Source organism: Apostichopus japonicus, chromosome 20 (genome assembly GCF_037975245.1).
Source record: "Apostichopus japonicus isolate 1M-3 chromosome 20, ASM3797524v1, whole genome shotgun sequence".
NCBI lineage: Eukaryota > Metazoa > Echinodermata > Holothuroidea > Aspidochirotida > Stichopodidae > Apostichopus > Apostichopus japonicus.
Window position 1 is genome coordinate 11,656,870 of NC_092580.1, and position 12,182 is coordinate 11,669,051.

Here is a 12,182-nt window from a genome sequence, read left to right on the forward strand (position 1 = left end):
ATACTGTCATGAAAACATTTGGAAAGCTAAAGTGATGGAAAATGTGAAATAGAGATGTTCAACTTATATACAATTTAGTTTCATTTCCAGTGTCTTGGAAACAAAATGGTATTGTGTGGTATGTGAAGACTTCGAAGAAAGGTTTTGTAAATGTTAATTGTAACCAGTGGTGTGCCAGAACTAAAGTACCTAAGATGGAAGGACAGCATATGATGTGTGAAAGAAGTCGCAGTCTCTCCAAAATGTGAGGAAGAAATTTTGAACATGAATATATGAATATTAATGTGAAAAGAGTGGAGATGATAATTAATGAAAGGTAAATTGTATTGTTTCTCTCAATGTGACTCAACCCACTCCCACCCACCCACCCCTGCACCCCTTCCACAACCACTTTGCCCTAACTTAATTCTCGGTTTCTATGTACAACTTAATTCTAGGAAAAGAATGAAATTCTGGCACAATTCAGGAAGCCATCTCAGGAAGAGGAAACAAAAGAAATACAGAAAAACTATGAAAACTTGGCTGACCAGATCTTGGCCAAGGCTCTCATGGATCAGGTACTTAGTAAATATCATGTTGACCATCATACATACTGCTAGGAGTATTGGTAGCTTGAAAATGAGTAGTTAAAATCCGAAATTTCTGTATGGTTATATTTGTTGTGATGACTTTCATGTCATATGTAGATGGTGATTGTGTTATAAAAGGTTCCAAAAGTTGTTTTCATTAGATTTAAAGCATCTTTTGTCATTGTGTCACCATTTTCCCACCCTTCTGATATGTCCACGGAGCTTTTTACATGTATTCATCACAAAACAGCAAACTGAGATATTAGCCGAGTCTTTTTCCATGCAAAGAGTGTTAATTGGGGAGTAATAAAGGTTTTCTGCAGACAAATGAGTACATTGTCTTCCGACAAATTCCTCATTTAACATTAATCGCACACAGTTTCCCAAATCCACTAGTTTGAATTCAGCCAAACAGTGAAAAGCTAACATGTAATCCGAAAAAGTTGCTTTGATATCACAGCCATACACAATGTACACAAATAAAACATGGTGTTGTAGTATACATATTGGTGTACTGGGTTGCTTACGACGCCGGCAAAGTGAAAATGATTTACCTCATTATTCAATGGCGTTCATAGAATTTAAATATTCATATTATGGGCAGGGTTTCTTGTGATCCTAACGGAAAAATATCTCCCAGAAAAGCAACGTTCAAAGTTGTACATTTTCCGGCTTTTATTCCACCATTTGAAGTTAGATTTGAATAGATAAGCTAGTTATGTATGTGGTTATGGCATCGTGGGGTCAATGAGGTTGAAAAATAATCATTGAAAATAATGCAAATAGCTGCTGTATGCATATCCTGGAATCCTGGTATTAAAGTAAGTTTCATCTCAAAGATCATTTTTTATTTCTTCAAAAATGATGAAATTTTCAGATTAAAATTATGTGAAGTCATTTAACGTCTTTCTATTCTTACATCCTAATCTATTGATTAACAAGGACTCAATTTGGCCATCAAATATTTAACTGAATACTGTTTTTGTCACCAACAGATGGGAAAGTCGGAATGGACCAAGCTCTCCGAGCAGGAACGCCAAAACGAGATGTTGAAACTCCGGATGAGAGAGAGACAATTGAGGAAGGAGGGTAAATTTGACGAAGCCGCCGCACTCCTCGGCGAAGCAGCAAAGAGCCAAGCTGCGATGGAGGCATTATTGGGCGCGACTCAGAAGTCACAGGAGGAGAAGATGAAGGAGAGGTTGCAGAAGAGGAAAGAGAGGATCGCTATGGGTGAGTATTGGAATTCTCATCCTCTCAAATTCATATATATAGTGTATACCACAAAGTTATGTCAAAATTTGAGCTGCTACGAGAAAGGTTATTAGGTTATGTGATGTAACAGAAGGACCATTATTGATGCTTTTATGGGCAATTACAGCAAAATAAAACTGTGTGATGTGAACTTTTTTTTTCATCTTTTTACAGACTTTATCTTTCTTTTTCATTGGACGTGGCTGATTGTTTTGCAGTGAGGATATGTCTCTGATTATTATTTTTATGATTTTTTTTTTCTGCATAGGCATGACAAGCAAGGAGGTAGTTGCTCTTGAGGCAGAAGAGATCAAAGAGGAGGAAGAACTGATGAAGAAGATAGAGAAACCGAAAAATGTTCTTGAGGCTTTGGACCATAAAATTGAAGAGGTAGATATTTAAATCTCTGAATTTTTCTATGATTTTTACCCAGTTCAAAAGGAGTTCAAAGATCATCTAAGATATAGTTATAATGAGACATCCTTCAGAAATTGATCTTTAGATGTAAGCAGTACGAAATGGTAAACTCTTTTGAACATTTGAAAAATTTCAAGAAATGTTGAAACACACAAACTAAGTGTAAATTGTGAGGCAAGTCCGTCCATCCATTTTTGCATTGTTAATGGTATGCTTTTAAGGGTTGCAGTAAGCCCACTCTCTCCACCCTTCCGCTCCCCCTTCCAGTTCAAACATTTGATGCTCCCTCCACCCTTCACCTCTCCCTTCCCATTCAAACATTTGAAAGCTTTGAATCAAAGTTGGAAAACATAGTCTATGGGATAAATGGTTGGGTTAGTCCATCCAAACTAGTTCAATTGTTAGTTAGTTTGCATTTAACAGTGATAGTTAACATCCCACCTAGCCCCCCCCCCCCCCCTCATCTAACAAGGATACCATTGATGAATGCTAGGAAATAGACATTCGTTAGTCCCAATGAGGGCTGAGCCACATCCTGCCAGTCAGTCCCTGAACTCACAAAGTTGATACTCAGAATGCACGGAAAGCTAGATTGGAATACGGATGTTGGCAAGTTCAGAAACTGTTCCAGAAGCTTTTCAACATCTGAAAATATTCTCACGACCCACCGAGCAATTTTTGCAACTCGTTTTTGGGTCGCTCCCCGTAGTATGCAGACCTTCCCCCCCAGGATAAATTTCTTTGCTGCAAAAAGTCACTTATTCTCCATAATTTTGCTCTGTCAGGAAAAGACAGCTCTAATGGCTACCCTGAGGAATCAAGACGAGAGATTGATGCAGGAGAGAAAGCGACAGGCCGCGTTGGCCAAGCTACGACGAGAGCAGAGGAAGGCCAGACAGGAGGAGAACTTTGACGCTGCGGCTTTGGTGATCGGTCTTGCTCAGAAGGGCGATGAGGTGTAAGTAGATGATGTCGCATAAATTAAGGGTCCAATCTGAGACATGTTAGGTGGCCCTGTTACAAAGTGATCGGTCTCGCTCAGAAGGGCGATGAGGTGTAAGTAGATGGTCCCATTAATTAAGGGTCCAAGCTGTGACTTGTTAGGTAGCCCAGCTACGAAGGTGGTCCTGTTACAAAGTGGCACTGGTACACTGGTCTCATTTCTTTGTGGTCCTATAACACTGCAGACATCTAGTCACACTGACAACCAGGGAGGAAGTTACTCTGTGTCTAAGCATTCTGTTTAACAGTTAAAATGGAAGGCAAATGTGTTTGATCCCAACAAACAGAGGTGGGTAACTATTACAGCAATTTCCAACCAAAGAAAAACTAGTTGGTGCTGTGTGTAATGTTGAACACCACACACAGAGAGTTGAGAGCCCTTAGTTACAACAAAACATCTCCCAAGGTCTGAACACCTGTGATATGGTTAAAATGACAAACAATGTATGGAGGCAGTGATATGTAATTGTGTCCTATGTAAATACTTTACAGATCGGTTAAGTACGTGTTGTGTTTGTAATATAACTGTTTCATATTGCACAAATGCTCTTGAAGAAAATATATGATTTGTTTGTTACATTTGTATAATTTCACAGCAAATGTTCAAAAAAGGCCTCAAGGGAAGTCATCAGTTTTGAAAAAAATTGTCAACATTTTTAGATTAATACTAAGGCTTACAATACTTTCATGCCTGATACACTTAACCTAATCCTACTTTGGACATGTAAACATGGGGACGAAAAAAAATTAAATAATATCATTAAACTAGCAATTAAGAGTTATTGCCATCTAGTCACACCATTTTTGTGTGAGAAATATGTCAAAATAATTCATGTTTGAAATCAACTCCTTTGTAAAATTGAGATCATTTGTCTCATCAAGCAATGTTCACATGTTGTGCATTAAGTATGCCAGCGGAGTCAAAAGACGTCACGGATGACACTGTATGACTCAGTTACCGTAACAACCTACATCAACATTAACTATGAAAAGCAGCCAGAAGATCCAAGATGACTTACATTTGTGTTCCTGCTAGCTCATCTTAAGTATTAGTGCCTTATAATTTTCTTGGTCAGTAGTGTAGATATTAATCAATATTGTTCAAATGACGTATTTTATTAGGCATTTCCAAATCTCTCTTTCTATGGCCAAATAATGTACAGAAATACAGAGGATTTAAGGTAACCTTATATTTCTATTCATTTTTTTTCCCTCCTCCAAGGCGTGAGAAGGACCGCAAACGGCAGGAGCAACTGGCCAAAGAGCGTTTAGAGCAGAGAAAGAAACAGATAGCTGCTAGGAAATTGGCAAAACAGAAAGGCGAGGCACCCCCACCCGAGGGGGAGAGTGTCACCCCGTCTGGTCCTGTACCACTCCCCGAGGATGAGAATAACAAACAAGGGATGCAGGATGCAGTTATCAAGGAGATGGAGATAAGATATCAAGAGGAGAGAGATGTCCTGGTCCAGGTGAGTGACATTTAAGAAACGACCCCTGAAAGAAGGACATTTATAGCAGTTGTTATGGTGTCCTGGTCCAGGTGAGTGACATTTAAGAAACCACCCTTGAAAGAAGGACATTTATAGCAGTTGTTTTGGTGTCCTGGTCCAAGTGAGTGACATTTAAGAAACCACCCTTGAAAGAAGAACGTTTATAGCAGTTGTTTTGGTGTCCTGGTCCAGGTGAGTGACATTTAAGAAACATCCTTTGAAAGAAGAATGTTTATAGCAGTTGTTATGGTGTCCTGGTCCAGGTGAGTGACATATAAGAAACCACCCTTGAAAGAAGGACATTTATAGCAGTTGTTTTGGTGTCCTGGTCCAGGTGAGTGACATTAAGAAACGACCCTTGAAAGAAGGACAATTATAGCAGTTGTTATGGTGTCCTGGTCCAGGTGAGTGACATTTAAGAAACAACCCTTGAAAGAAGGACATTTATAGCAGTTGTTTTGGTGTCCTGGTCCAGGTGAGTGACATTTAAGAAACATCTCTTGAAAGAAGAACGTTTATAGCAGTTGTTTTGGTGTCCTGGTCCAGGTGAGTGACATTTAAGAAACGCCCCTTGAAAGAAGGACATTTATAGCAGTTGTTTTGGTATCTAGCAAAACTTTTCTCACCATCCAGAATGCTTCAGAATTGGTCAATATAAATTATATCATGTCATTATAAATATATTGTTAATTTGTATGTTACAAGAAAATCTGTTGCTCCCTAGCTTTAATTTGCATATAAGAATCAGGACTGAAGTTGTGTCATGCCAGGATGGAGAGAGGAGACCTTTTGAGACTTTTCTTAATTTTTTTTTTTGGATATTTAGATTTTATCTGAAGAAGAGTCTGGTGAGCGGAGAGAGCAGGCCAGGCAGATGTCAGAGGCGATGAGACAGAAGAAGTTATCTGACCTGAAGGAGCAGAGGCAACAATGGAGAGACGGTGGACCAAGTAAAGAGGATGAGGAAGAACACATAGAGATACTCAATGTAAGTCATCAACTAAAAACAGTCATCGTAAGTCACAAGTCAGTGTGAAGGCATAAGCAAAATGCAAATTAACCATTGTAGATCATTTGCTAACACAATAATATTGTATTATTTGCAAGTCAAATTTAAATTTAAGGTCAAAGACAAGGCAGATCCAGGGAGGTTGATTTATTTGGAGCCTCCCTCTCCCCTCCCCCCCCCCCCACCCTTCTGAATCTTTTGGCACAAAAAATTTGTTGCAATCATAATTTTATAAATTTTTTCTAAACAAGGTATATAAAGCAAAACTTCATCAGCATGCTTTGTACAACCATTTAATAATGTTTTCTTTGTGCAACACTCTTTGGTTGTTAATTTTGTTATCTATCAATACTTGCCTCCCTACCCCCCATTTTGAGAAATACCACTGATTTCTAATCTTTCTGATCAACTAAAAGTCACCAATGCCATCTAAGTAATTCTAAAGTTAAGGCAACAGCAAAATATATAAAGTCAACCAACATAAGTCGGCTGAATTTTAAACATTAGCTAAGATACTCATGCATGTTTGTAGCTCCACAACTAAAGTGTAACATTGGTAGCTACGGTAATTGTAAGTTAATAGCTAGGAATATCTTATCGGCACAATGTAAAGTCGACCGACGTCAAAGAATCGACTAAGTGGTTTGGCTAATCGAAATAGTTCAATATCAGATATGAGACGACATCCCAGGTCATCAGTATTAAGTTCAAGCCAACCAGTGTTTGTGAAAAAATTTAAGAGCTTACTTCAACAATACCTACAGACCGATCAACTTCGACGTTATGAAACCCGATTGCAAAAATGTAATTACAGATTGTTAATATATTTTAATTAATTTTTGAAAAGAAGCAGAAATTAAGAATACTATTTTGACAACTTTGTCAGTTGTGAATCATTCATTTGGCATTAATGCCGCGTCGAATATGAATTGTCTTGCGCATTTTCAGAAAGCCGCCGCTCTGAAACTGGAGAGTCGAGGCGAAGACATGAAGCTCGAGACAGGGCAAGACATCAAAGAAGAGGAGGTCCAGGTCGCCATCTTGGCAGACCTTCAACAAAAACAGGATGAAGAAGCAAACATCTTGATGCAGGATCTAGAGGCAAAGGTAAATTTATAATAGTGGGAGCATTCTCATCCATTTTATCTCAACCCTCCCCCTCTCACCCCCACCCTACCCCACTTGCCCTCTTTGCCTTCCAGGTACTCGTGTTACCTTTCATCGTCCTTGTGAAGTAAACTCCATTCTTTTGGGGTGCTTTCTACTAGTTTTCAGTTCTCTACACAGTAGGTTAACCATGGAAGGTTTTTCTTAGAAGACTCCACCATCCCAAACCTCTGAGCTGATTCCCTGGTTAAAAATTGATGCATGTGAAGTATTACTCCATACAAGACATGATGTTAATTTGGTTGATATTTTTTTTCCTTTTCCCCCTCCTGTTCAGGCCATTAACACTTTGAAGCAGTTGAAGCTAGTACAATTCATAGCCAGGACTAATGCCTGGTGCGACACAGTGGCAGCGACTCTACTGGAAACCAAGACCAACGAGGATGTTGTCACGGAGGAGAAACTGGTCAAAGCGCTGGAAGGAAAATACGATGCTCTCAGAGATAAGCTACTCATGGAGGTAGAGTTATCAGATCATCTTACATAAGAGACATATTTCCCTCTTCTAACTAACCACCTGTGAATGATTATTCCAGACGTCGTTCATTTTACTAACTAAAAAAAGAACCGTCGTGTGTGACCATTAATTCAAGTTTTCAAATCTAAAGTACAGACCTTTCCGTTACTAAAATATTGCTACATTTCTATGACAAGAATGTCATCAAAACTTTTCAATCCTTCTTACTACTACCTACGTACCTAATATCTTCCTTATTGGCATCTGAAATATTGGTTGATATCAGACCTGAACACTTTTCTCACAAATCAGATATCAACATGATTTTCCCCCTCATAATTGTTGAGCATTCTATCGTTAGAGCCTCTTCTTAGACCCACCCACCTACCTGATCAATTATCATTTCAAATAATTTCACAAAGGGGGAATTATTTGCAAATTTAAATTTCCGCAGTAAATTAATGTTTGATGTGGGCTTTAAATTGATAAAAGAGAAAAGATGATAATGTCATTTGGGCAAGTAAATATCCATGTAGAAGACAAGCTACTTGTAAGTTTGTGTTGGATGTTTTGGTCTGTCATCTTTGTTGTTATATTTATTTTCTCCATGTTCTATACACTAGTGTGTTGATTTCATGATTTCTACCCATTTTCAGATAGGGAGAGCCAATGAGTCCCTCCCTATACCTCCCTCCTTTTCCTTCAACAGCGTCACTAGATTGTGCATATGTTTGTAAATTCACAGTCTACTTTAAATATTTGACATTCATTACAGTTGGCAAAGACATTTGAGGATAGAATGGGATTCGATCCAGCGACCTCTGCATACAAAGCCCAGCGCTCTACCAACTGAGCTATCCAGCCCTTAGTTGGTGGCGATCCCTATTCAGCCATTTCTCTGCCATGGGTGCCGTTCAGAAGCCGCAGTACATTGCATACAGTGTAACCAGGGATTATGCCCCATTTTCATATGATACTTCCCAGAAAGTGGCAGGGAAGGAATTGCAAGAGAAATTCAGCTTTCTTTCATATAATTATAAAAGTAAATGAAAAATGGAAAACTGACTGGGACATTTTTAGACGATGGAAAAATGTCAAAGAAATTTTAGAGAGTTTTCTTTCTACCTGAAACCAAACTCTCAGTCATCCCAGTGGATATATCCTGATAAGTTTGTTCTTTGACCTCTCCGCAGGCTCTCATGAGGCAGGTCGGAGCAGATGAGTGGGCCAGACTGACAGAGAAAGAAAGGCAAGCCAGACTGATGAAACTAAAGCTACAGGAGAGACGACTCAGACAGGAGGGGAAGTTTGATGAAGCCAACGCTCTCTTGGGACAAGCTATGCAGAACCAAGAAGGTTTGTTTAGTTCCAAGCTCTTGTCATATAGTTTGAATCGGGGTCACTATTCGACTGTTACGATAGTCTTTGCAGTGCTTCAGTTGGTTTACAGGGTGCCTTTAGTATGACTTTGAGGTGCTAGTACGATAATACATTTAATGCTACAATAGCCCGTGTAGTGCTCTAAGAGTAGTTGTATATATATAAATTATGTACTATAGGCTAATGTGGTACTACATTTATCCAGTTGCTGGTACAATATCATGCATAGTGGCTTCCATAAACCCATATGATGCAGTAATGGCCATTCATGCAAAAGTAGTCCATTTTGTGCTGAGACAGTCTGTGTGGTGCTGCAGTAGCACCATGTTTGTGGTACGTAAGTTCATGTTGTGCTACAGTAGACCATGGGGTGCTACTATAATCCATCAGCTACTGCTACTATAGTGGTCCATGAGGTACTACAATAATTTATTTGGTACTGCAATAATTCACATGGTGCTACAATAGCTCATGCAGTGCTACAACAGTTGTGCAGTGCTATTATAGTCCACATGGTGTCACAACAGCTGGTGTGGTGCTGCAGTACACCATGTTTGAGGTACATTAAGTTAATGCCATAGTAGACCAAGCTGTGCTACTACAATCCATTGGCTACTGCTACCACATTGGGTTCATTTGCTACTACAATAAGTCGTGTGGTGCTACAACAGTTTATGTGGTGCTGTAATAGTCCACATACAGCCGGTGTGGTGCTACAATAGCCAGTTTTTTGCTACAGTAGCTTTTATGTGTTGATTTAATATTCCACACTGCTTTGTCTAATTTAAATTATTTGTATTGAATGTGTAGATATGGCTCGTTTGCTGGGCGACTCCAAGAGGAAACAGGCAGAAAAGATTCAGAGACGTGTCGAGATGAGAGCTCAACTGAAGGCTCAGAGAGAGGCAGAGGGGCTCGATGTGAGTGATGAAGCCCTGGATAAGGCTGTCCTGGCCCAGGAAGAGAGGATGGATGCCCTGGAGGAAAAGAGAGTCAAAAAAGTGAGGCATCTACAAAATTAATGAATAGGGAGAGATATGTCTCAAAAAGAGGGGAGAAAATTATGTTCAGAGACCCTGTTGGGATACCTTTAAAGTTTGATACTTTTTGAAAGAGCAAAGAAAAGACTTTCCTTTTCTAAGATTTGTTTTATAATCAAGGAAAATGACAGGTGGTGATTTGGCACACTGAGTCGAATCAAGGAAGCTGACATAAGTGACTCGACTCTGCCTCAGAATGAAGTGACTCACACACACATATGTAACTAAGCGCTTCTAAAAATCCTTTCCCTGATGTAAAGTATTTCTGCAATGGATTCACTGTTTAAGTGTGATACCTGGCTATATGCTATGCTAGCCTTATGTCCTGTTAGGTTTGACCTAACTGTCCATTAATTGTACTAATGCATTCAATTGTATTAGTAAACATAACTGTAAACGATAACTCTATGTGTGTCCTATAATTTGTCCATTTCTCTTTCGTCAAATTTCCACGTCTTGTTTTACTTCCTTAACTTTGTTGTTGTTTTGCTTTGTAGAATATTTTGGAAGAACTAAGTAACCATTATGAAGATGAGAAGGCAGCCCTGCTCGCCTCTCTCAGAGAGCAAGATGAGAGATACAGAAGCGAACGGGAGAGGCAGCTGGCTCTAGCTAAACTCCGAAGAGAACAGCGCATGCTCCAGGAGGAAGGAAAGTTTGACGCAGCTGCAGCCCTCTTTGGTCTTTCACAAGAACATGAAAAGGCTAGAGAAACCAGGTATGTACTATTCATGAAAGTTACCCACAAAATTGTGTGTAAAGTACGATAAGTTGTGTCTGTTTTGAACCATAAATCACTTAAAAAATGTGAAATTGCAGAAAATAGTGATGATCATGTTGCTGTTCTGGAATGATAAATATGTATTTTGTTTTGTACTTTTTAAGTCAGAACTGTGATTTATGACCAGTTTATGCTGCTCCCTGCTTCTCCAGGTCTTTTAGTTATTACATGTTATGTAAGAGAGTGAACATAGTTTTTTCTTTTTGTCCTATTTGAAAGGCCTCATCAATATTCAGTAGGTAGGGTCATAACTTCTGCTGCGTCATCTTTCGGTTGTGTGGTATAACGAGCAGATCAAAGTCACGTAGGCATCCTTTATCGGCAAATGTTCAGTGGCATGACCACCTATTAGTATTGCCTCAACTATATTGATTTCATTCTGTAGATGCCAGGGCGGTGGCAACCTGAACACATGTAAATGTATTACCATGTTTAATTACCATATTGTTATGACCGTATTGTGCGTGAGGATTAAGAGATATTAAAGAGGTCCGTTTTAACTATTATGGTTAATGGAGTATTAAGTGTAGAGTGTAATTAAATAAATTATTCAAACTGCGTCTTTGAGGTTTGCATAGTATTTTCTAATCTTTATGTGATACTTTTTAAATTATGTCCTGCTTGCGATTTATCGATTCTTTAACTTGATATATTTTTTACGTTAATTGAGAATGTAACATATATATTTTGTTGTAGTTCTCACGGATGCAATACAGGTCCGACTTTCTCCAGTCGAGGACTTGGAATTCTTTCTCCCCTATCTGTCTCTCATACACAAACAGTGATATGTTAGAAGGGAGATCCAAATTAACAGTTCAACTTCTTTTGTTCAAGGAAGGTTTTATGCGACTATTTTGACAATTTGCAAAATGAGAAAAACAGTAACTTGATATCGTCTATTTGTTGTGAAATGAATAATTACAGATTTCCGAGGATTTACATCAATCACTTTTCACTTTTCTCTTTAAATCGACAGCGTCATGAAAGACAGGGATCGTCAGAAACAGCTGGCCCGAGATCGTCTGGCGGCGATGAAAGCTAAGAGGGAGAAGAAAGAGAATGAATCGGTGTTAAAGGATGCTTTCTCTCAGAAAGAGATCTTGGAAAAGATGAGGAAGGCAGAGGTGGACAATCAACAGATGGATGCAGCTTTAGCTACAACTGGAGCAGGTAAAGGTTTGAGTCACTGTCTTTCAACAAAAAGATTGAGAACAGGTTGTCAGATGTTACCTGTGATTTATCAAATTTAGATTGTTTATACCTAGGATTTATTATTTGTAAAGGACTCTTTTCCAACTTCATCCCCTGCCCCCCCACTCTTCATCCCCGGTGCAGGGAGATGACACACAAATTTTTTTCTTACTTACTATTACATTTATAACCATCTCATGCTAAATTTGCATGTTTTAAACATTCGAAAGTTATTGTTAAAAGTTAAAATGGAAATGGAAAAGAAATGATAAAGATAAAAGAACAAGTAGAGACGAAACTGATGACTGATGATAAACCTAACTATGAATTATTTATGAAATGCATGATAGATTGCTTTACTCGAGCAAGATAACCACAAAGGTAATGTATTGATTAAATTACTGCAGTTTGTGTTGCAGTATTGA

General features: G+C 38.8%; 1 protein-coding gene across 1 annotated transcript in view; it reads left to right on the forward strand.

Moving 5' to 3' along the window:
- The window catches only part of LOC139960843 (uncharacterized), a 56,645-nt gene that overhangs the window by 33,835 nt on the left and 10,628 nt on the right, over positions 1 to 12,182 (forward strand). The window contains exons 39-50 of the mRNA XM_071959442.1: positions 438 to 557; positions 1,565 to 1,802; positions 2,092 to 2,213; positions 3,026 to 3,198; positions 4,465 to 4,711; positions 5,559 to 5,720; positions 6,690 to 6,848; positions 7,186 to 7,368; positions 8,559 to 8,721; positions 9,556 to 9,746; positions 10,283 to 10,503; positions 11,543 to 11,736. Of these exons, the coding sequence (XP_071815543.1) occupies positions 438 to 557; positions 1,565 to 1,802; positions 2,092 to 2,213; positions 3,026 to 3,198; positions 4,465 to 4,711; positions 5,559 to 5,720; positions 6,690 to 6,848; positions 7,186 to 7,368; positions 8,559 to 8,721; positions 9,556 to 9,746; positions 10,283 to 10,503; positions 11,543 to 11,736 (2,173 nt within the window). The remainder of the gene's footprint in view (positions 1 to 437; positions 558 to 1,564; positions 1,803 to 2,091; positions 2,214 to 3,025; positions 3,199 to 4,464; positions 4,712 to 5,558; positions 5,721 to 6,689; positions 6,849 to 7,185; positions 7,369 to 8,558; positions 8,722 to 9,555; positions 9,747 to 10,282; positions 10,504 to 11,542; positions 11,737 to 12,182) is intronic.